Source organism: Balaenoptera acutorostrata, chromosome 15 (assembly GCF_949987535.1).
Source record: "Balaenoptera acutorostrata chromosome 15, mBalAcu1.1, whole genome shotgun sequence".
NCBI lineage: Eukaryota > Metazoa > Chordata > Mammalia > Artiodactyla > Balaenopteridae > Balaenoptera > Balaenoptera acutorostrata.
The window spans coordinates 4,472,278-4,497,800 of record NC_080078.1 but is presented as its reverse complement, the minus strand read 5'-3'; the positions used below and the strand labels follow the sequence as shown (position 1 = coordinate 4,497,800).

At 45.1% G+C, this 25,523-nt stretch overlaps 2 protein-coding genes across 18 annotated transcripts in view; one reads left to right on the top strand and one right to left on the bottom strand.

Moving 5' to 3' along the window:
* Positions 1-13,495, top strand: part of LOC102999846 (zinc finger protein 510) — a 45,023-nt gene extending 31,528 nt beyond the window's left edge. The window contains exon 7 of the mRNA XM_057530012.1: positions 13,161-13,495. Within this exon, the coding sequence (XP_057385995.1) occupies positions 13,161-13,165 (5 nt within the window). The 3' untranslated portion in view covers positions 13,166-13,495. The remainder of the gene's footprint in view (positions 1-13,160) is intronic.
* ZNF12 (zinc finger protein 12) overlaps positions 193-25,523 on the bottom strand; it is a 92,914-nt gene continuing 67,583 nt past the window's right edge. For 9 of the 17 annotated variants that reach the window (XM_057529984.1, XM_057529982.1, XM_057529985.1 and 6 more), the window contains 6 exons: positions 17,471-17,739; positions 17,035-17,168; positions 15,967-16,031; positions 9,162-9,288; positions 8,798-8,893; positions 193-5,929 (listed from right to left, as the gene is read on the bottom strand). In XM_057529984.1, coding sequence (XP_057385967.1) covers positions 4,080-5,929; positions 8,798-8,893; positions 9,162-9,288; positions 15,967-15,981 — 2,088 coding nt within the window. In that variant the 5' untranslated portion in view covers positions 15,982-16,031; positions 17,035-17,168; positions 17,471-17,739 and the 3' untranslated portion in view covers positions 193-4,079. The other 8 variants (XM_057529994.1, XM_057529981.1, XM_057529996.1 and 5 more) reach the window with 5 other exon arrangements.

Sequence of the window (25,523 nt, the reverse complement as noted above, 5' to 3'; positions counted from 1 at the left end):
GGAAAGGCAGTGAAGAACCAACTTTTAAGAATGTGACTCAGAGGATGATGACAGATTTCCATAATGGGCTCCAACATAATCACCTGGCCACACCTACCTGAAAGGTAAGTTGAGAAGTCAAATCTCCAGTGATGTGCCAGTTGAAACTGAAGGGGGAATCTCTTTCATAAACAAAGCAGGGTAACACTGTAGTACAGTCAGCAGCCCAGTTTATTACACTGAGTTCTACGAAGTGATGCAGACACTCACATGTAGAACACTCTTTCATTGTAAGGACGTTTACAAGTACAAAGTGACCAACAGGTGGAGCAGCTGTGCCATTTTCCTGAAAGTTGGCTTGGGTAGAAGTTGCCAGAAAAGACACAGGAGGCATCATTTAGGTACCTAATCTATAAAATTCTGGCTAAAACTGAACAGAATAAAACATTATTGGGGATTTTAATTAGGGGCCTTTAATTTTCCTGTGTGCATGTTTTCATATTTCTGGAGGAGTCCTGAGCACAGTGTTAACTGTACTACTCAGTTAAAAACATACTTATTATCAGCATTGGTTTCTGTGTGGACCCCACTGTTTCTTCATGCCAAACCCCAATTCCATTCCTTCCCCCACAGGTACTCACACTGACCTTAAGCACATACTACTGTAGCCTCTATGACGGTGTGTGTGTAACTTTAATTGATGTAAACGTTTTTTAGTTGCATGAAATCTCATTCCATCCATTTTTTTTTTCATTCATATGTAAAAGTGTTAATCAGCTGTGCTACAACAGAGCACACACTGCTAACTGCTGGACACCACCCCACTGCTTGATCCACATTTTACTCACCTTTTCTAATGACAGTCACCTAGGATATCTCAAAAGTCCTGCTGTGGTGAAATTCCCTGTATATACATCCTCCTGTGTATAGAATTTCTCTGGGATCTATAAACAGATTGGGGTACTACTGCATGATAAAGCACACATATTATTGAATTTAAAAGGTATTTCCAGGTTAGTTTCCCAGATGCCTGTATCATTTTACATACTTCCACAGTATACAAACATACCAATACATCCTTACCAATATCTATCCATACAACCTTCTTTGGGGCACTAGAGTGGACAGCCCAGCCAACCACACTGAGGTGGAATAAAGAGAGGGTGACTCTCTGTGGCCTCAGAAGAGGGCCCTGGTGTTAGGAATGGTCTTCATTTTGACCTGTTTGAGAGGCCACAGAAGCAACTAATGAACCACCATTTCACTAACACTAGGATAACTGAAAAAACAAACAAAAAAAACGGGGGGAATCTCACCTCTATGTGCCAGGAGGGGTCAACCTCCTGCTCAGCCCTTGGAAACCCCCTGGGAGTTCCAAATCTGCTCACACTCCACAGTATGAGGTCACTGTGTATAAAGAGCAAGTACTCCTGCTCTGCCCCAATTCCACATTATGACTTTGCTGCTGGGTGGGGAAACAGAACCATCCCTGTGGTGCCTCCTTTCATGAACTTTTAGGCCTTGCCGGGAATAGTTAAAAACTTTTCAAATATTGCATTCCACCAAATCTAAGACAACCCATTATTTTAAGTACCTCTAAGGAAGAAGAAAAAAATCAATGCCAGTTGAATCAGAACATGCTATAGATCCTAATTTCAGAGATGTAATAATATGAAAACACTGACATCTCTGAAACAATCACAACTGCATTACTGAAGAGGCAGTTGAGGACCACTTACATGTATAGGACCCTTTCATGTCAGGCACTCCGTAAGAGAAAAAGAATGTGGTAAACCATTTAAACTTTTCAAATATTTTACTTAAAATGCATACTGTGTATTTAAGCTACTTCCCACTAGTGTAGAAAACCTCTGTAAATATCATTTCAACAAATATACTATGAATATATAGTTGCTACACAAAACTATTATACACTCTACCAGAATTTTAATTCCTGTTATGTAGCAGACTCAAGATCATCTAGACGGTGGAAAAGTGATAAGCAACAAAAACAGGTGCCTTGAGTGACTGATTGATAGAAATACATGAGAAACATGGCATTTCATCTCCGTGGTTTAAGGGGTGAATTACTCAAATAATACAGGCTATCATCAGGCTAATCACTGGACAACAAAAGTAGGTCCTTACCTCACACCATATATTGTCAACAACATGGTAGCAATGATCCATAAATAACAAATTAACCTAAACAAAATTTATGTCATGCATTATCAAAAGAAAAATATACCTGACATCGTATCAGGTTCCAGAGGTTCTTAGGTCAGTAACATAACAATTCAGGAAAACATACACGTTTAATGGTTTCAGGTTTTCTAACATTCAAACTATTTACACCAAAATTTACAGGAAATAAGATAATTTCTATATCAGCACCTCAAAATAAATGATTTGCCTAAAGTCCACTTCTCAATTGCATAACTCCTACAAACTCTGTATCTGTAGTTATCCCTAAAAGCAACCTAAATCAATCAGCTTAAAAATAAATTTAGTCTTTCAGAAAAGAAACAGTCCAGAGGTGGAATGGCTACATGGCTGGCTGGTTCAGTGGCTCAAGAGCATTGTCCAGGTCCCAGGTTCTTCCAATCTTTCTGCACTGCCATGTGCAAATTATTATCATAATTCATTGTTGAAAGACAGAGCCAGGCATCACATCCAGACGAGGAAAAGTTCAACAAGGTTCCATGTCACCCAGCATGATTCCTTGAAGCTTTGAAGAAAACTTTTCCAGAAATAACCTGTCAGATGTTTCCTTTATTTGTCTAGAATTGGGTTCTCGGACCACTCTAAACCAGTTGCTGGCCATGAGAAAGGGATTATCATTATTGGCTGAAACTAATCAGGATTTATTCTGTTCTGTCAGGAGGAATGGATACCCAAACTTGGCCAGCCAACAATAAGAAGCGAGTGAGTAGGGTGGTCACCCAACAATGCCAGCTACAAACCCGTATGAACCCACTCTTAATCCATTCAGGAAGGAGCAAAGCACGGTGTTTAAAAACACCATCTTATCAAATAAAATTACAGTTAATTCCTAGGTTACACATTATGTGTGTGCTCTGCACACTTACGTAGGCATCTAAATAAAAAACAGTAGGTGAAAAAAATTAGATTAAAATGAAACTTTTAGGTATATCTTAAAAACTGTACTGAGTGCAATGAGTCCTATGTTCCTCACTACAGACTTCTGGCATTAACAATTTTAAATTATCTATGCCATTTTCTATTTTTTGCATAGATTTCTATCTCTTGCTAACTCAGATACGTTTGAAAACATTATTAAAAACGCTGGCTCCCTTATGGAAGACTTAGTTCATTAACAATGATAAAATGCATTTATAAATGCCAGGGAAGATTACAAAAAGAAGCATACTTCATATCTTTCAAATATTAGTTCAGTAACAATGCATATTAAGATACTAACATAGTCATGCTACTTAAAATGGGCCATTACCATATGCCTTAGAAATTATTCTAATAAGGATACGATGTCTTTTCAAACATGATTCAAACTGAACATACAATTCCTGTAATGCAGCATCTTAAAAAGCAAACAGACCAAAACACCCTCAAAAGCATTAGTCCTACATCCTCAGGACCCACTCATATATGAGCTTAATGTTGCCATGTTGCTGTCTTGATTAGCTACCTGACAACTTTACAGCTTCTGTTTACATAAGGAGCATGTTTATTCACAACAACCATCTTCTGTGGCTTTTTTACAAAAAGCTTTATATTTTATCAGAAACATAACTTTCAGTGTTCATAATTTCCAACAGAATATGTTCTCCACATTCCTTAAGTTGAGAGATTTTCCCTTGGTCTGAATTCCCTGATATGTGAAACAGTTTGAATCCATGGTGAAACTATGTACAATTTAAGTATCAATAAATTTTTACTCTTGTCAACTGATCATGGGGCCTAGTTACAGTTGTGGTTTCCATCCTGCGAACTTCCAGATTCCAAGTCTGACTAATGCTTGAAGGCTTGTCCACACTCATCTGTGTGAACTCTCTGTCTTAGGACGGTAGGAGTTTGATTCATTATATTGAGGGTTCTGTGACATTAAATGAGGTGTGACTTCAGAGAAGCCTTCCCACGTCAAGTACGTTCATATTCCCTCTCCTGTGAATTCTCTGATGGCTATTGAAGGCTGATTTGTGGTAGAATTTTTTCCCACATTCGTTACATTCATAGGGCTTCTCTCCTGAATGAGTTCTATAATGTACTGTAAGGTATGACATCCGAGAGAAGGCTTTCCCACATTCGTTACATTCAAAAGGTTTCTCTCCTGAATGAATTCGATGATGGATAGTGAGATATGACATCTGAGAGAAGAACTTCCCACATTCATAACACTCATAGGCTTTCTCTCCTGTGTGTGTTCTCTGATGTCTATTAAGGGCTGAATTCTGGCAGAAGGTTTTCCCACATTCATTACATTCATAGGGCTTCTCTCCTGAATGAATTCTATGATGTATAGTGAGGTATGACATCTGAGAGAAGAACTTCCCACATATGTAACATTCATAGGGTTTCTCTCCTTTATGTATTCTCCGATGTCTACAAAGGGCTGAATTCTGGTAGAAGGTCTTCCCACATTCGTTACATTCATAGGGTTTCACTCCTGAGTGAGTTCTATGATGTATAGTGAGGTATGACAATTGGGAGAATAACTTTCCACATTCATTACATTCATAGGGCTTCTCTCCTGTGTGGACTCTCTGATGTCTCATGAGGGCTGAGTTCAGGTAGAAGGTTTTCCCACATTCGTTACATTCATAGGGCTTCTCTCCTGAATGAGTTCTGTAATGTACAGTGAGATATGACAACCTAGAGAAGAATTTCCCACATTCATTGCATTCGTAGGGTTTCTCTCCTGTGTGTGTCCTCTGGTGTGTAGTCAGAGTAGACTTGCGGCAGAAGCATTTCCCACACTCGTTGCACTTATAGAGTTTCACGCCTGTGTGAATTTTCTGATGGTCATTAAGTGCTGACTTCTGGGAGAAGGTTTTTCCACAGTCATGACAAACATAGGGTCTCTCTCCTGAATGTGTTCTCTGGTGTTGTGTGAGATGTGTCTTCTGGCAAAAGGATTTTCCACAATAACTACATTCATAGGGCTTCTCTCCTGAGTGAGTTCTCTGATGTTGAACGAGGTGTAACTTCTGGTAGAAGGTTTTCCCACATTCAGTACATTCATAGGGCTTCTCCCCTGTGTGTGTTCGCTGATGTACAGTGAGGGTTCCCTTCTGGCAGAAGGATTTCCCACATTGGTTACATTCATAAGGTTTCTCTCCAGTATGAGTCCTCTGGTGTATAATAAATTTTGACTTTTTACAGAAGGATTTCCCACATGCATTGCATTCATAGGGCTTCACTTCCATATGAGCTCTCTGGTGCACACTGAGGTTTGACATTTGGAGAAAGGCTATTTCAGATTCGTTCCACTTGTAGGGCTTCTCCTCCATATGATTAACAAACACTGTACCCTTTTGAAAGGCTTTCTGATATTCTATATATTCAAAGGGTTTCTCTAAAATATGAATGTTCTGAAAAATACCTTCATTTAGAGCATAAGCCTCCCTATTTTGATTAAATTCATAAGGTTTATCTCCTGGATGAGTTTTTTCAAGCTTAACATGGAGAAGTGAGTTCCCACATGCACTACATTCATCAGGCTTCATTCTTGCATAGCTTCCATCACTACTAATATATTCTGAAGTAGATTTTAAACTCTTTCCACATGAGTCACATTTACAGGATATTTTTCTTGAAGGAACAGGGTTTGTTTCCACATTAAAAGTCTTACCAAAAACATTACCTCTCTCTTCAATCAGGGTTTTGTTGTTGACAGATTCAGTTCGCCTTGAATGTTTGTCTTCATTTTCCTGGGCTCCCTCTATCAGATCATGGACTTCCCAGTCTTCTTCTAAAAAGAGGCAAAATTAACCAATTCTTATACATCTTCCTATATAAGATATGAAATGTGACTTGTATACAAGCCATTTCTTTGTGGCACAGGTGCTAGCTTCATGGACAGATGAAAACAATTCCAAGTGTACTTTTTTCCCTTATTCTTTTGGTTTGGAATAAGCACGCACATGCACACACACAACCTCCACAATCTCCAGTGGTGAGGAAAGCTGACAAAAGCACAAGCACCAGGCTTCCCTGATGGCGCAGTGGTTAAGAATCTGCCTGCCAGTGCAGGGGACATGGGAAAATCCCACATGCCACAGAGCAACTAAGCCCATGTGCCACAACTACTGAGCCTGCGCTCTAGAGCCTGCGTGCCACAACTACTGAAGCTCGCATACCTAGAGCCCATGCTCTGCAACGAGAAGCCACCGCAATGAGAAGCCTGCACACTGCAACGAAGAGTAGCCTCTGCTCGCCACAACTAGAGAAAGCCCATGCACAGCAACGAAGACCCAATGCAGCCAAAAATAAATAAAAATTAAAAATAAATTTATATAATAAAACACACAAGCACCTTTGATCTTTGCTACTTTTAAGATTTTGTTCAAAACTGGGTATAGAAAGTAAAATACAAAAGTAGAGCAATGATGAGAAGACAAAGGATGCTGGGTGAATGACCAACTCTTTGATGTGAAAGGACTCACAGCAAACAAGTAAACTGTTGGGGCGACAATGAGTTTAGCCGCTGGACAAGGACAAGGAGGAATCAGTCTGAGGAGGTGGATCAGCACTTTACACCATGGCACTTCACATCAAGTGGAGAGACAGATCACAGGCTAAGGCACTGTCACCTACACCGAGATGTCTGGTACCAGCAATGCCCCAGCTTACGTTCAACCACAGGTCTCTGCTCCTATTGTTTTACTAAGTTTGCTGGACTTCCAGCCTTGATCCACTCAAACCCTATATTTTAGGGTGTGTCATGCTTAAAAAAAAAAAAACTATTCAAGTCCTTTCTCAAGTTAATTAGCTCCATTTCCCCTTAAAGTTGAAAATAATTACTCTCCATACATTTTTGATTCAGCCTTGCATTGGAACATTAACATTCCATGTGCAATGCTGAGTTTTAAACTACCCATGCATCTCTGTTCTCTTTTCTTAACCATAACGTCTTAGAAAGTATGGCTCTATTTCCTATTTCCTTTGAACCCCTCGATAGAAATCAGTTGTTCTTAATCATATGGACATCTTTCGACTACCAGCAGAATATATGGGATGTCACCTAGACATGCATATTTAGAAATAAATGCCTATAGCTGAATCACTTTGCTGTACACCTGAAACTAACACAACACTATAAATTGACTATACTTCAATTAAAAAAATGAAAATAATAAAATAAAAAGAAATACCTGCCTATAAATTATTTCTGACTGAATGGACAAGAAGGTTCTTTCACCTACCTGGCTCCTCAGATAATCAAAGAAATAAACATGTACTATATGTTACATACTATGATGAGGGGAGAGAACATGGCCTTTTCTTTATTGGATTATGGGGGGCGTGGTGTGCAGAAGCTCAAGCAAAAAATACATAATCAAATAACAGATTCCTTGATCAGACCTAGCTTTTTTTTTAAGGCATCACCATGAGGTGGAGTCAAAGTCAAGAGAAAGAAAACATTGGAGTGATGATTAGAGCTGGAAGGAAAAACTTCAAGGAGGGGTTGAATATTTGAGTTCAGACTTAAAGAATGTGTAATCTGGACAAATAACCCACACCCCAATGAAACAGAAGACATTTAGAAGTGTGGACCAAAAGGAATTTATCCAGAGTTTCGGGAAAAAATAGAAAATTAAAATTTCCAGGTTAACACAGGGCCAATATTGGGTAATTCTTAAAGGAGGAGGAATTTAAATTCCTTTTAGGAATCAACAGGAAATCGCTGTAGGCTTACCCTATGAGACTAGTGATAAAACAGATTAGAAAGGCAGATGAACACATCTTGCAAATCCAGTCAGAATGAAGGAGCGCCTACTGCTCCCACGGGAAACACTGAACCAGAGGACAGGGTGGACAATGCAGCATTAAACAGACAAAAACCCTCAAGACTTGAGACAGGAGGAGCCCTTTGAAGAAGTCGGGAAACAAACCACCGAAGGGCGAAGCAGATCCTTCAGAGACATTTCTGGAGGGGGCGGGGGTGGGAGGATAAATGATCCACGACTCATTTCTGTACCTCCTACTCACTCCACACCTACTCCGACACGACAGCATTCAAGGCCCTCACCACAGAACAATAAATAGGAGACAAGATGAAAATGGGCATTTGGAAGAGGGAGACACCAAGCTCCAGCAGCACTCGTCTCAGGAATGACCAGCACCCGTGCTCAGGACAGCAAAGGTGAACTGAGTTTACTGGTTTATGCACAGGACGGGGGTTGGACCTCTGACCTCAAGGAAAGAGAATTGAAAACTGCAGACAGAAACAAGTCTGAGGCATTTCATGGGAAACAAGAAAAAAGTAAAGTAATAAGAATATGGAAAGTCACAAGTTATTCTCTAGTAACAGATTATGAATGCCTGAAAGCAAAAGGAATCTACGATAAGAGGTTACTGAATATGCTGTAAGAACAAGGGATCTGAGGTTTAAGAGGAAGAAGGAAGCGAGTGGGTTTGGTTCTGGGTAGAAGCAAGCGTGGAGAAGCTCTACCAACATAAGCTTTTGTGGGGAAGGAGGAAGTCTTTGGGAGCGAGATTTGCGTAGCTAAAGCACACAAGCACTCTCCTTAGTCACTTCTAAGGCTTGGCACCATTAAAAAATTCCAGGGAAAAACACTTCCGAGTTACCGACCTTCTCACTGCCTCACTCACACACCTGGGTAACTCTGAAGTAGGAATTCTCCTCCCACTATCCATGGCTCTTCTCCTTTCTCCAACTTGGTGATAACTTCCGGTTTGATAATGTGACACCCTGTTAACAGAAATGAGAGAGAACTTGAGCCTGGCTGCTGGGCTTCCAGATCTGTCATCTAAGCAAAGGGCTGCCTTTCGAGCTACACAACAGGAGTGGCCATCTGTGCTGTACCAAAATTAGAACCTACTTGGAGGCAAAGACCAAATGCCCTCCTGCCTGGTGCCCCAGATTACTCACATTTGTCCCATTAAATTCAAAGTTAAAGTCAGTAAGTTAGAGGGAAATCCTGTTTATCTCAGCAATTCAGAAAGCAGGCTCTCCTCACCCAAAAAAACGAGGTGGCTGTAGTTCTCCAGCATCACATCCCTGTAGGTTGTCTTCTGCTCAGGGTCCAGCTGCTGCCACTCATCCTGGGTGAAGTCCACAGCCACGTCCTTGAATGACACTGGCCCCTGTAATGGCACCGTGATGGGAACTGGGTGACGTGGAGAAGACTTAGGGGGACAAGAGCTTACCCAGCTCACCAAGAAAGTTAACACTGTATACCTCTTTTATGTTATGGATCTCGTGGGAGGAAAATAAATACAATACACTGCCATGAGTTCGTTCAGTGTACAGCAAAGAAAGAAAATATTGTCTTATACTGTGAGCAAGGAACAATCCTGGCTGTTGGGGACCTACAACAGCAGACAATGCCCCTTCCCCCGAGGAGCACAGGCCTGAGGGCGTGCGTGCCAACCCGGGATGCACTGTGTCCCTTCGTTTTGCTTCCAGACTGTTAACAGCGTGGTCCTCCTCTTACCTCCCCAGCCACTCCTTCTCAGTCTCGTTTGCTGGCTCCTCCTGTCCCCTGAGTCATCCTCAAGTTAGAGTGGCCTGGGGCTCAGTTATTTTTTCTTTTACATTTTGCTTTGATGGTGATCCCATCGGGCCTCATGGCTTTAATTACCATCTACATGTCAACATTTCCCAAATTTATATCACCAGCCCAGGCTTCTCTCCTAAACTCCAGACACATGTGTCCTGTTCCTGCCCTAAGCTTCTCCTACAGCTCACAGAAGGAGCCGAGCTGCAGTATTCGCCACACTTACCAAAGAAACAAGCAAGCCAGGCAACACATCCTAGTTCCGTATTTACTATGATAAGCCTGCAGCGGTCTGACCCTGACCTGCTACACGAGCTGTCGGGGACAGCTTGGTTCAGCTGCCCCTAATTCCAAGCTGGGGACTTGGAATCCCTTCTTCCCACCAACACCTTCCAGGGGAGAAGCACACTCCTGACAAGGGACAGAGAGCTCACAAAAGAACCAGAAATTGCTACACCCAGACGTTTTAGCGTGGATCTTTTGAATAAATTCACAAACACTCACACCAGTAATTAAAAACTGTTTCCTTCTGTACCATCACCTCTGAAATAAAGATAATAATGGTACCTATCACATAATGATACAGATCAGTATCAAATGGGTTCATCCATGGAAAGCACTTAACATAGTTCTTTGGACATAACATGCTTCTCAATGATACCTACTATTATTGTTGATAATCTAAAGTGTATCTCATTACTCTTTAGAGGACACATATGAAGAAGAAAACAGAGAAGTAAATTTAAATAACTAAATGTAAGGTGGCTGTTAAGTTTACGCAATTGCCAAGAAATGAATACAACACAGGACAAGCATGTTAAAAACAAAAAAGTTCAGGTGATTTCAAAAGAACGTGGAGAGAGGAACGGTGTGGAAGAGGTTAAGGAAAAGACCACACCAAGCTCAGGAGCCGTTTAAGATGGCAACAAACTCCTGACATTGACAGAAAATCAAAGTTCTTTACGTGGAACAATCGAAGAGGCAGGATGGGTCCTGTTAGCAAGGTCCCCTGAGATGCCAGGTCACCTGACCCCCAGCTCCAAATGCACAGATGTCCGGGACCCAGGCTTTGCTGGCCTGGGAAGGCTGAGGGTGCCCAGCTGCTGACGGGACACACGGGGCGGGGGAAGAGGTGGCTGCCGCCCAAGGCTGACGAGTGTCTGTGCAGAACTGCCTCGGCTCAGCCTTGAGAAGCCCGTCTCAGAAAGCGACAGCAAGTCTTCCAGAAGCTCTGCCCAAATTCCATTCAGGCGTCACCGGTCACACCTGAGGCTGCCCGGATGAAGACTGGGGGCCCACACGTTCACACACTGGAAGTTATTACCAAATGCAAGAGAGTGAGGGATCAGACCATGAAAAGTCTAATTTTAATGCATAAGTAGAATCACGCACACCTTATTCTACTTTCCGGTTTTGCATTTGTAATTTCACAAAATGTGTGATTTGTGGGGCTTTTCTAATCGCTTGTAGTTTTGCCTGATGAGAAAAACACAGCAAAATAAGAAAACATAGTTTTCACTTGTAATGGGCATAAAAATACGTGCACTGTTGCTGCTTGAAAACAGCATTATTGTGAATGTTCCAAATGATTTTCTATTTGGTGATGGGTTAAGTGGCTTGCCCACGTTCACTTTTATGTAAAGGGAAGATTAGAAAATTGCACTCTTCTTATTATATTTTAAACTTTAAGAAAATGGATTTCAGGAAACCTGGATAACAAATTAAGAAAGCAATCAGAACTGCAAATATTTAGGGGTTTTAGGTTCGTTTCAAAACACAAGGGAACAACCCATGATGTATGTGTCTTAAAAGACCACTTGGTACAGTAAGATTCCACAGACAGCCTTGTAATCACAGAACTCAGCACTGGTTACACATTTCCCACAAGCCACGTTCTCAGCGTGAGGTTAACAGGGTCGGCTCACTCCCCTGCTTGGGGGCAGAGAGGACCCATCTCCTTTGCTTTCTGAGATTCCTTTCATGAGTGGCTAGAAAGCGTAAGCACTGGAATTCCATTAGAGAAGAGGAGTATTCCTCAGAGGATTGTAAAGGACAAAAACCAAAGAGGACTTTAACAGCGGCGTCCGTGTGTCAGAGATCTCCCACGCATGGCTGGGGCCCAAATGACACAGAACAGCGGGGGCCCAAGGGCCGCAGTTCTAGGACGCCGCTCCCCAACCAAGAGAGTCCTCTCGCTCATCAGGGAAAAAGAAAGGTGTTCTCAGACACACACAGCCTCCAGAGACAGCAAGTGAGGACCCCACCTGCCTGGCCTGTCCCAGGAGAGTGGCTGATGCAGTGCCAGAACCAGAAAGGGGAACGAAGAACCAACAGAAAGGGAACCACTAGACTGACGCATTCCTCCCACCTCCCCCGCCTCCCCCCGGCAAAGAAGCTGCACTCCAGTACTGACCACGGAGGGTGCTGTTCAAGTAGGAATCTTACCCACACAAACGTGCTGATTTTGAGAAACTTTTAAAATGCATAGTATTCAACTTCTCAAAGTAAAAAAAAGTAATGAATTACATAGTAATGCTGGAAAATACAGAAAAAAGACAATAAAACTTGGAAAACAATGTTTACTAACATGACCCCAACTGGAAAAATTTAGAAACATTTAAGACGACTCTGTAAGTCAATAAGACAAGGAAAACAAAACAAAACAGAATGAAACAAAACAAAACAAGACAGTATTGGGGCAGGAAGACGGGCAGTGGACATGAACAGGCCCTTCATATAAAAACAGAAATATACCGGTCTGAAAAGACCACGGACTGAAGAATTCCAACTACGTGACATTCTGGAAAGGGCAAAAATACACAGACAGTAACAAGACCAGCAGCTGTCGGGGGCTTGGGGGCATTGGGGGAGATGAACAGGTGGCCCCCAGGGATGGTTCGGGCACTGAAATGGTTCTGGGTGGCACTGCAGTGGTGGCTGCAGGTCATCACACGTGTCCAAACCTGAACAGCAGGACACAGAGAGTGAGCCTTAGTATAAGCTACAGGCTCCAGGGGAGAACTAGGTGTCAGTGCTGATCCATCACTGAGATGACACGCCACACAAGCGCGAGACGTTATCAAGGGAGGGAACCCAGAGGGACGGGGATAGGAAACTGCTGTCTGCTCGACTCTCCTGTAACCCTAAAACTGTTCTAAAATCTGTCTATCAGTTAAAAAGAAGAAACAGCTTCTAAGCAGGTGAAAACGCTATCAACCTCATTCGCGATTAAGGAAAAACCCCAAGGGAACGTCCATACTGTTTACCGGGGCCTAGGACCAGCAGGAACACGCCGCGGCCTCGCCCCTTCCTGTCGGGCATCGCGCTGCAGCCCAGAGTCCCCCTGACTTGACCCACCATACCCCACCCCGCGTTTCATGCCGTCCACAGTCTCTACACATGACATCTTTTGATCAGATGACTCACTGTCCCAATTACAAGGTTTCACTTTCTCCACAGGATGAAAGCAAAACCAGCACACAGGGGAGGCTCTTCAGTCAACCTCAGGGTCCGCCTGCATTCACGTCCCGCTGGTCCTGACAGGAGGCCCACATCCTAAGGAAGGAGGGCCTTACCAGCACCTCAGGAGCCTCATCCAGCCCACCTCACACTGCTCTGAGAGCCTCGCCAACCTCTGCAGCTACCCAAGTCCTGGTCACTTGAGGGCCGTCACCCTTCCCCGAGTCACTGAGCCACGTGCTCTGACAATGTATTTAAAACCAGGCTCTCGGACTTCCCTGGTGGCGCAGTGGTTGAGAATCTGCCTGCCAATGGTGGGCACACGGGTTCGAACCCTGGTCAGGGAAGATCCCACATGCTGCGGAGCAACTAAGCCCGTGAGCCACAACTACTGAGCCTGTGCTCTACAGCCCGCGAGCCACAACTACTGAAGCCCGCATGCCTAGAAGTTGTGTTCCGCAATAAGAGGAGCCACCGGAATGAGAAGCCTGCGAACCGCCACGAAGAGTAGCCCCCGCTCGCCGCAACTAGAGAAAAAAGCCCGCGTGCAGCAACAGAGACCCAACACAGCCAAAAATGAATAAATAAATGAATAAAAATTAAAATAAATAAATAAATAAATAAAACCAGGCTCTGCTTTGTCAGCACTCTGGAGTTCCCTACGCATCGACGGGCAGGATTCTCGTCCTCTCCTATAATTACGTCTGTGAAGTGCCTTCCCTGAGGAGAAGAGAAGCTCCTGGAAGCAGAGAATTACTTCTTAAGATCACATGCAGAACCTGAAGACATTTGATGTTTACATCAAAAAAAAAAACAACAACACTAGACGGTGTGAAGGGTCACCAAAGCCAAGAGCAAGGCAAGCAGGACACTTCTTCTGGGGATACTTCCATCAGCAGAGAAGAAAATGTCCATGGGGTCCCAGAGCGCTGCCCTCTCCTTCAACCCCCAACCTCACCCTCACCCTCAGCTGAGGAGCTGCTTCCCTGAGAACAGAGAAGCCATCGGAGGGCTTCTCCACCTGCACCCCAGCTCTGCCACCCCCTCCCCACGCCAGGACCCCGGGCCGCAGCTCTCCCCGCTCCCACACGTCTACTGGATCATTCCCGCTGTTGTTTCTCCCGTTACAACACAGCACAACACAACACGACACAACACCCGCCCCGGACCTCAGCTCCTACTCCAGCTACTGTCCAAGGTCTCTTTTCCCCGTCACAGCAAAACGTCTTGAAAAAGCTAGGAACACAACAAACCCCGTTCTCCCACTCCTCTCTCCTAAGCCTCTCCGAGCAGGATCTCACCCCACAGACCCATCCAAACGCATCAGCAGCGAGTTACGACCTCCCCCCAGTGCTGGGCTCGAGGGTTAATGGCTCCACAGAACGGCAACCTCGTTTGTCCAGTCACCCAGGGAACCTCTAAAGTGCTTCCCACGTGGAGACAAACTGCTGTGATTCATATTTTAGGAGAAATACTCAGCGTGGAAAATACACTTGAGCTGGTGGAGGAAAGAGGTAGCAGCACAGAAAAAAGGGTTCTGTAACTACAGAAATGAAAAAATAAGCTATTTTAATGGTAGCAAGTATGGGATGAAGAGGAACGAATAAAAACCATTTAGAATACGACCTTAACAAGCCTAATACTACAACGTGCTAACAGAGGATGGAGAAGGACTCTACAATGAACCCATTTTTCTGGGTAGGGTGACAGGCTGGATGATGCAACGATGAGCCGGCAGGGACAAAAGGAGAAGGCAAGGGGCGGGGGAACTGTAAATAATCATTTTTGGATCTACTGGGTCTAGTCACTTGAGATGCCCTTTGGAGAAACTCCATAGAGATGCTGGCAAGTGGCTGGACAGAGGCATCTGTCTGGTCCAGGTGGGAGAACTGACAGAGCTGGAGGTGAAAAGCACCAGAGGGTGAGATCAGACAGCTTTAAGAGTCATGAACCAAGAGGAAAAAGACAACACACAAAGAGGACGGAAGAAAGAATCAGTCAGGAAGAGAGCAAGGAGAGATCTGTCACAGAAACCAACATAGGAGACTCTGCAGATGGGAAGGCGACAGTGGTCTGAAGTGAGGACTGGCAAATCTCCACTGGTTTGTATGCTGGATGACAGGTCACCTCAACCGGATCAGGGTCCGGGGAGGGGCAGAACCAAGACCGCAGGCTGCACGATAAAATCCAGATGGGAAATAAGGAATCTTTGCCAGAGACATGACTACATGGTGTGTAACGCGACCCTGTTAGATTGTAAGAGACAAAGAGGGACATTTACTTGAAGGGTGAGAAGGCAGTTCCTCCAGATGATCCTCACGGCATCCCTGGATTGAGCACTGAAAACAATGTAGCTACGGGACAACAGTGTTGTACTGAACAGAAAAGTTATATGCACTGAGTGCTCCCTGGACAGCATGCTCTCGGCTTACAGGAAGCACAAGGAAGGCACCAATGTCAACACGTTAGGGGCTGTCACTCAGGAAGGCCTACAGCGGGATCCTCAAGGAAACCTTTCATGCCCGAGAACAAAAGTGCTTCGGCAGGACAATGTAAGTCAAGCAAGGGATGGTATTGTGCCACAAACGTCAAGAACACGAGGCTTGTACTGTGGGTATAAGAGGATCATGGAATCTACACGTAGAACTTGCCAGAAACACTTGGTACTAACCTGCTCCTCTACGATTTACCTAACCACATCTTTTACCTACTTCTACTTTCCCATTTTAAATTTTGAACTATTCATCTCCCAAAGTGTTATTACAAAACAAGAGCAGCAGATAAATACGTAAACAGCAAAACTCACCAGAGACTGATTCATTTTCCGATGCCCTTGGAACAACGTGCAGGACTGTGACAGTGGAGGCGGACCTGGAGAAGGAAAACGCAGGTAGTGAAGCTACGAATGAAGGGGCTCAGGGTGCACGAGCACCTGTCTCGGGCTCCACAAGAGACACCTGTGGGAGACCCGCCCTTTCACCTTCAGAAGGGCCTGTTAGAATGAGGAGGGAGCAACCACCCTTAGGTCTGTAACTCCCACGTGACTGTGGTAACTGGGGCGATATTGTTTTTCAGTACCCAGTGTACATTGAATCTTATTAAAATAAACTTCCGTCATTAAATGAGATTAAAAAACGCTAAAAGTTTATCTCTCCTAAGTTTGTTAACAACTTAAGATCAGAAAATCCACAGGACACCCAGAATAAAGGGATACACTCAGGTGCATTTCAGTCTTTCAATTATTTGTACAAACTGAAGTGCGACGCTCAAAAAACTCTTTTATTAAAACTGTCTTTAAGTGGACAGAACACCTGCCCTAGGAGTTCTGAGTCCTGTTAGCGACCCCACGTGCACACCTGGTGAGGATCTGGGACAAGTCACCTCCCTTCTCAGGCCCAATCTCTTCCTTCCTCAACCGAGGCAGCAGGACAGAAGCCTTGCAGACTCATCCTGCACTAACTACACTGTGCGATTCCACAGGGCACAACCCAGGGGGGCAGCGGACGCTTAGACAACCAACGTGCTGACCAGCTTTGAGAGACACGTGCGAGATGCCCAGACGCCGACAGGAGGGGGAGGACGAGGAGGACGAGAAGGACGAGGAGGATCGTGGTTGCAGGGAGGGGTGGACGCGGCACGTCCCGGCCGAGCCTGTGGCCCCTGCTCCCCCAGGACACCCGGAATTCACAAGTCCCAGGGGAGCCCCATCCGGAGCAGCCGGCCCTGCCCTCCAGCCCGACCCCTCCACCTCCGGGAAGCGGTCAAACCCTCCCGGTCGCTCTCCCGCGGGGCTCGAGGCGGGCTCACCCGAGCCCAGCTCTCCAAGGGCCGCAGGGTCTACAACCGCCTGCAGGCCCGAAGACGCACCACCTACCCCGGTGGGACTCGCTGACCGGCCCCGGGCTCCCAAGGCTCCGGGCCGGGGGCTGCTCCTCCGGCGCGCTCCTCTCCAGGGGTCCCTCTTCTCCGCCTCACAAGGCCACTGGGCCCGAGGAGCCGGCTCTGGGCCTACGGCACAAGCTCCTTCAGGCCCACGTCCCTCTCGGGACCTCGCTCCGCCGCACGCTGCAGACGGTCGGGCACTGCGCCGCCGCCTCCCGCCCGGCCCCTTCGGCCCTGCCTGCTCCGCGGCTCGCGCTCGGGGTTCCCAGTTCCAGCCTCCCCCTGGCACGCGCGAACCCTCGCCCGCACAGCCCGCTCCCGATGGCTGCGGCCGGGCCGGACGGCGTCCAGCTACGCAAGCCCCGAAATCCTGGTCCTCCAGAGGCCAAGACGTGGGAACGACGACCAGCGGTGACCTGGACACTCACAGGAAGCGAGGGCGACGCGGCGACGGTGCGCGTGCGCCGACACGCACAAAACGTGAAGGCGCACCTGCGCAGGAGGACGCCGGAAGTCCGCCTGCCACAGCCCGCCCAGAGAGCGGGACAAGCACCAGGACTCTATTTCCCAGAAGTCTCCGCGCCGTCAAGTTAGTGAGCGTCTTAAATGTCTCCAGTTCATCTGGCGGTGAAGAGCTGCTGTGCTGCGAAGGTGGGCCGCCTGGACCAGGGACTCAATTGCCCATTTGTCTTCACTCCTGTTAGCGATCAAGGAAAGGTGTGGACTCAAGTGGGGGCTGTGGGATGGCCTCCAGGGTCCCTGGTCCTTTCCCTGCCCTCAGACATTTCGGGTTACATCTGAGATTCCCCCACCACCATGAGAGGGGAAGGAGTGTATCATGTTCGCTTAACTGAAACGCTACAACTTTCATTCAAATCCTAGAATACAATAAATGCCCAGCCATGATACAAACTAATATTACCCACAGAAGGAAATGAAAATGGAAATTGTAGCTTTTTACATTACACAACCAACGCATTAAAAACTGTACAAAAATCAGAAGGTATACACAAACCGAAAACAGAAAACACATACCTCGGATCTTACCTCTTAAAGAGGATATTGTTTGTTAGGTAAAAACATCATTTTTCAAAAATGGAATCATAAGGGTAATGAGTTATCACTATTTTGGGGGTGAAATAATATAACTGTGTTCTTGGCCAACTGTTTCTTAAAAGCTGCTAGAGGAAAACTTAAAAATAAAATCTCCAGGGACTTCCCTGGCGGTCCAGTGGTTAAGACTCCTAGCTTCCACTGCAGGGGGCAAGTGTCTGACTCCTGGTTGGGGAACTAAAATTCCGCATGCTGCGCAGCACAGTCTCATTAATTAATGAAGTAATTAACTAACAAAAAAATAAAAAATAAAAATAAAATCTCCTGCCAACAGACAAAATCCTCTCCACAAATGTAGAAATAAAGAAAACGGTTTTACTGTGGAATAGCCATTCAACCAGACTGTGCTGTGCACCACAGGCGAACCACTAATGTTTGTGCAAATGAAATCAACCTCACCTTTTTTTTTTTATAGCTCAGCAGATAAAATCTGTTGCATACATGTCCTCAAGATAAACGGGAACTTGTCTCATGTGAAAAGACTTGACAACACCATAAAAATGGCATACATTCTTTCAGAGCACATCCTAAAATCACCTGGTCATCTCAGTGGCTGTCCATGCTCGTTCATACCCTTTATCCAAAGGAGAAAGACAACTTCTCCTATCTCTACGACAAGCAGGTAGTTACAGCTCAGAGCAAAGTGCCTAACACCTAGCCTAAACTCCCCTGGTGACAGAGAGAGAAAGATAGCTCTCAGGTCCTTCACAAAAACATTCCTGGGTTGTAATGCTGGCAAGAGACTGATTTAGCTTTGCAAAAGATTTAGATACTTATGAAAGGGACAGAGGAAGTATTTATATGACAAGCGTCTTGAGGAAGTCCTCTAAAAACGGAAATAAGAAGTGATGACTCATCCAAATGAATAAGCACGTAACCCATTCGTGATCTCGCCAGCTGAAGTGCCACATTAAATTAATCCGGCACAAACTGTGTGCTTCTCCACAACGGCTCTTGGAAGTGGCTGCTCAGAGCCAGGAATGGTCTTTTCCGGTTCTTGCTGCTGCTGACTGTGGCCTCTGCCTGAATTCCCACCGATGAAATGCTGCTTGTGTGGGAATGACAGCGACCACGCCTCCTCTGAGCCTGAGCCTGGCAAACCTCCAAGGGGCATTTCTCGCTTTTTCCATTGTCACCGGGTAAAGACGTCAGCTACACTGAGTACCCTGGAAGCACCTTGGGTGGGCAGTGCACCCATCAGCCCGCCACCAGGCCTCCAGTTCTCACCTCACCCACGTGCACTGACCGGGTCTCAGCAGAAGACTGGGGTGGCCTGTGAACCCCAGCTGCTGTGCCCACCTCAACACCTCACTCTATCCCTTCAGCCCAGAGACATGCTGGGCTCCCCAGCCCCCTGCCCTGTACTTGGCCCTGGACACTCTCTGGAAGTATTTCTATTACAAGTTGTCTTGAGGAAATGCTCGAAAAAAGGGAATAATAAGTACGGAGTCATCCAAATGAACAGGATGTCCAGCGGGGAGCTGATGTCTCTCACGACTCACCCCTCTCTCTAAAAGGCGAAAAACCGTCACTTCATACATTTCCCCCTTTTTAAAGTTGTTTAAGCTAGGAGGGTAAACCTGGACCCTGTGATTTCACCTTGACTAGAAGCAGCAATGGCCACCTTTTAGTTTGGTTTCATTAAGATCTCTTCATATATATGGATATTTACAATATAAAGCTTTCTCTTTTTGTATCTGCGTTTCTATTAAATACAGGTATTTTCCCTCTTTTGTCAGTTATCTATTTTTATTGAAGTATAGCTGGTTTACAATGTTTCAGGTGTACAGCAAAGTGATTCGGTTACATGTATTTATGTAAGAATATATATATTCTTTTTTCAGGTTCTTTTCCATTATGGGTTATTACAAGATATTGAACATAGTTTCCTGTGCTATACAGTAGGTCCTTATTGTTGATCTATTTTACATATACAAGTGTATATCTGTCAATCCCTGTTCTTTATCTTTTTAACTTAATTTTTTACTCTCACATTCTGTTATACAGACACTTAACAACATATTTTGTGTTCAAATCTTTCACTTTCACTTCATACTTTTCATCTGCTTTGACACTGTACTTGAAGAAGCCTTTCCCATCCTTCATTTCCTAAGTAGTTGCCTGTGTTTTCTCCTGTTTATGTTTGGTCTCTTAACATACCAATTTTATCAAGATAACTGGCACCCATCTTCAGGATTTGTAAATCATTCTCCTCTTAAAGTCTCTCAACCATTTTTTTCAACACTAACACATCTACCACAACCAGGAAATGCAACGTTTAAGAAGAAAACTCAAGTTTCTCATCTAACAGAAAAGGACAGGTTCTTCTTTGAAGGTCAGGGACACGTCTTAATTTAAAGGCAGGGGAGAGACTTTCCCGGTGTTCCAGTGGTAAAGAATCCGCCTTCTAATGCAGAGGACGGGGGTTCGAAGCCTGGGAACCCTGGTCCAGGAGCTAACATTCCACACGTCACGGGGCAATTAAGCCTGCGTGCCGCAACTAAGACACGACGCAGCCTAAGAGAAATAAATATTCTTTAAAAATAAAAATAAAGGCAGGGGAAGCAGGAAAATGACCGTCACATGTGAATTCCTTCTTATTCAAAATAGAGGCCGTAGCAGTTTGCTTGGGCTGCGTCACAAAGTACGACAAACTGGCGGGCTTAAGCAACACAAATGCACTGTCCGACATTTTCGCAGGTTGGAAGTCTGAGATGCAGGTGTCAGCAGGGTTGGGCCCCTCTGAGGGCTGTACGGGAGGGTGTGCTCCAGGCTTCCTGCTGGAGAGGGCCGCTTCCTCAGCAGCACATGCACTATGTATGTACTAGGTAGGTGCCTGGGCTGAACTCTGATCCCAGGGCTGCTTATCCACAGCAGCACCAGGCTGCCAGAGGGGTTGTCACGGACCCGTTGGCAGGAGGATTGGAGGCTGACACAGACGTCCGCTCAGTTGTGGACCCATGGCCTGGCCACAGCCCTGCCAGAGGCTGCCTGTGTTAAATCCAGCTCACGGTTCACCTCCCTCCCGCTTATGTCATTCAATGACGCCTTGAAGACCCCCTACTGCACCAGCCTGGGTGGCCCATCCCACCCAGAGATTTCCAAATCAGAAGCAGGTCAATTGAGAAAGTCAAAATTAGGCCCTAGCTCAGTGCTGTGGAATTAGAATCTGTGAGGCTGTGTCCAGGCATCTGTGTTGTAATATTTTCTCCACGTGACTCTCATGCCGAAAGGATTGTATTGACAAAGCACTTCTGCTTCACTCTACTGATATTTCTGCACTAGAGCTACAGCCGTTGTTATATTAAACTGCACCCACAGGAGGAAAAGACAGGAGGAGAGGTGATAGTATTGCTTGTCTCCAAACACGCTGTTACTGAACCGAACTTGTGTCCACTCGCCCGCACGCAGTAAAGCCAATCTACTGACACCGGGTCACGGTGAAGGAAAGTGCAGCGTTTACGGCAGGGCAACAAGCAAGGAGTCCAGGTATCTAGGGCTCAAAAGGCCCCAACTCCCCAATGGCTTTGAGGGAAAGGTGTTTAAAGATGGGGTGAGGCTGTTGGTGGGAATGTAAACTGGTGCCGCCACTATGGAGAACACTATGGATGGAGATTCCTCAAAACACTAAAGCTAGAGCTACTGTATGACCCAGCAACCCCACTCCTGGGCATATACCCAGAGAAAACCATCATTCAAGAAGACACATGCACCCCAATATGTATAGCAGTACTATTTACAATAGCCAAGACATGGAAGCAACTTAAATGTCCATCGACAGAGGAATGGATAAGGAAGATGTGGTACATATATGCGATGGAATACTACTCAGCCATAAAAAAGAATGAGATAATGCCATTTGCAGCACCATGGATGGACCTAGAGACTATCATACTAAGTGAAGGAAGTCAGACAGAGAAAGACAAATATCATATGGTATCACGTCTATGTGGAATCTAAAACAATGATATGAATGAACTTCTTTACAAAACAGAAACAGACTCACAGACATAGAAAACGAACTTAAGGTTACCAAAGGGGAAAGGTGGGGGAGAGGGATAGATCAGGAGGTTGGGACTAACGGATACACACAACTATATATAAAACAGGCAATCAACAAGGACCTCCCGTATAGCACAGGGACCTCTACTCAATATTCTGTATTAACCTAGGGAGTTCCCTGGTGGCCCAGAGATTAGGATTCCGGGCTTTCACGGCCGTGGCCCAGTTTCAATCCCTGGTCAGGGAATTAAGATCCTGCAAGCCACACAGCATGACGAAAAAACCCCCAAAATTCTGTAATAACCTAAATGGGAAAACAATCTGAAAAAGTATAGGTATATGTATACATATAACTGAATCACTTTGCTGTACACCGGAAACTAACACAACACTGTAAATCAACTATACTCCCAATATAAAATTAAAAAATGTTTAAAGTGAATTACAAAAGAGTGGGGGGTGAGGGAGGGGAGGTTGAGGGGTGTGTGGTCAGCTTGTGGACATTCTTCCGATTGGTTGGTGGTGAGGTAATGTGAGGTCAACATCGTCAACCTTCTGGTTCCAGCTGGTCTGGGGTCTACGTGCTTGGGGGCAGCATGCAGTTAACTTCTTCCACCTGCTGGGGGTTTCAGTCTCTGCAAAACAGCTCCAAGGACGTGGCTCAGAACAGTATCTACAGCCCTTGAGGAGGAACTAAAGGTCCTTGACTTTGTTTAATGGCTACACTAATATTATTTGGTCTTTTGGGACTGTTTTCCTTTCTTTTTGCACTTTCTCACTTCTCTGATTAAATTGTTTGTTTCGAACTCAGGGAAGGCTAGGAGGCTAAAATTTTCTGAAGACAAGAAGCAGGCAGAAGACATGGGGAGAATCCATCCCAGGAAGGCCCCACAGGGTCCTGCTCAGTTACATCAGATTCAACCTGGCCTCTTTACGCCAGTTTTGGACAACATACCAACACATCTTAAGATGGGTCCCACCTAACTATAGCACATTTGGACAAGGTGAGGTGGGGTGGGATTATGCAAATCCAGATCTGAAGACTAGATAAAGCAATCAGGGTATTTCACAGTATACAAGAGAAATTTTCACGGGGACAGAATATCAACTTTCTAATATCTGAAAGCCTGTTAACCAAGAGGGAGAGTGACTTCTGTTTTGTTATAGAAGGACCCAATCAGCTGTGATGGTTGAAAGCATGATGAATGCAAATCTGAACTCATTGGCCTCCTAACAATGGAACGTCTACAGCAGAGGGACACAGGTCCTCAAGCAGCAGTGCTTTTCCCAGCAGTGCGGACCCTGAGGAGAGCCGGGCTGTGGCAGCTCTGAAGGACCTCAGACGCTCTTTGCATGGCCTCTGAGACCTACAACATCTCAGAAAGTCCACGAGTGCAAACCAAAGAGACACTCAGTCCCTGCACCTTGGATGAACTGATTTGACTCTACGTATGCATTGCTTGGGCTAATTAGAAATATGTAAGTGATCAAAAGACAAAATAAAACTTTGGGCACACCCTGAACAACAGAGATACTTCTCATCAAAGTCCAAACAATAATTCAAAAGCAAGATTCAGAGCCAAAATGTGGAAACAACCCAAGTGTTCATTGACAGATGAATGGATAAAGAAAATATAGTGTGTATATTCATACAACAGATATTATTCATCCACAAAAAGGAAGTTTCTAATTGATACAAAGAGCACTTATGTATTTTTAAATGATTGATATTTCTTTGTATAAACAGTGAAAATTTAACAATTCCACTTTTAAGAGGAAAGGTGTTTCTTTGTAGAAACAATTAAGTCTCAGCAGTAGAGGCATAAGCACACACGTGCACACAGAGTAAACAGAAATACCTCCCCGCTACCTCCCCCCAATCTCATCCCCCGATGAGCCCTGCTGATTCTCCCTCCAAGTACATGGAACCTGTTTGCTTCTCTCCATCTTCTCAGACATCGTCTTCCTGGACTACCACAACAAATTCCCAAACATACCTGGGTCTCCAGACTTCCACTCTTGCTGAAACCCCACCCCATCCATTTATACAGCAGCCAAAATAAAGCTTTTCCCTTTCATTGCAAACTGGATCACAACACCTCTCATTCACCGGTTTCCCATTGCACTTGGCATACATCTGAACTTCTTTAGACCCAGGGTTTTATTTCCTTCTCACTCACTGTGTACTGTCCACACTGGCTTTGGGGTCTAGGAAGGAAATTTTAATACAGGCTACTGCACGGATGACACTTGACGACATTATGCTAACTGGATAAGCCAGATACACATGGACAAATGTTATATGAGTCCACTTCTGTGAGATCCCCAGAGGGGTCAAATTCATAGAGACAGAAAGTGGAAGGGTGGGTGTCAGGGGCTAGCAGGGGAAGGGGAGTCAGTGTTTAACGGGGACAGAGTTTCAGTTTGACAGGGTGAAAATATTCTGGAGATGGATGGTTGGGATGGTGGTACAACAATGTGAATTTTTTTTTAAATTAATTAATATTTTTGTTTATTTTTGGCTGCGTTGGGTCTTCGTTGCTGTGCGCAGGCTTTCTCTAGTTGCAGCGAGCGGAGGCTACTCTTCGGCGCGGTGTGCGGGCTTCTCATTGCGGTGGCTTCTCTTTGTGGCAGCATGGGCTCTAGGCGCACAGGCTCAGTAGTTGTGGCTCGCGGGCTGAGGAGTTACAGCTTGCGGGCTCAGTAGTTGTGGTACACGGGCTTACGTGCTCCACAGCATGTGGGATCTTCCCGGACCAGGGCTCGACCCCGTGTCCCCCGCATTGGCAGGCGGATTCTTGACCACTGTGCCACCAGGGAAACCCAACAATGTGAAATCTTGATGTCACATAACTGTACCCTTAAAAAGAGCAAATTTTATGGAATGTATATTTTATCACAATAAAAAAAGAGAGAAGGGAGGAAGGAGGAAAGGAGGGAGGGAGGGAGGGAGGGAGGGAGGAAGGAAGGAAGGAAGGAAGGCAGGAAGGAAGGAAGGAAAAGCAAGACTCAGACACCCAGGGGAGGAGTGGAAGTATGAGTTGGGAGGTTCAGAAGAAGCTTCCAGTGACATTGCATGACCCTGAGTTGGCTATTTTCTTCTCTGAATCTCGGCTACCGTGTATTTCCTACCCTCATAGAAAAATAACCTGTCTTGAATTGGAGGTTCTCCCATTTAGTCTTTTTGTACATGTGACACTTTTATTCAGAAAAATAATCTGTCTTGAACTGGAGATTTTTCCATTTAGTCTTTTGTACACGTGACATTTTTATTCAGGTAGTGAAATTTCTGGGTCAACAGTGATACCACATTCTCAAATTTTTGTTAAGTAGACTAGAATTTCTTAATTGGAATCGAGGGGCAGG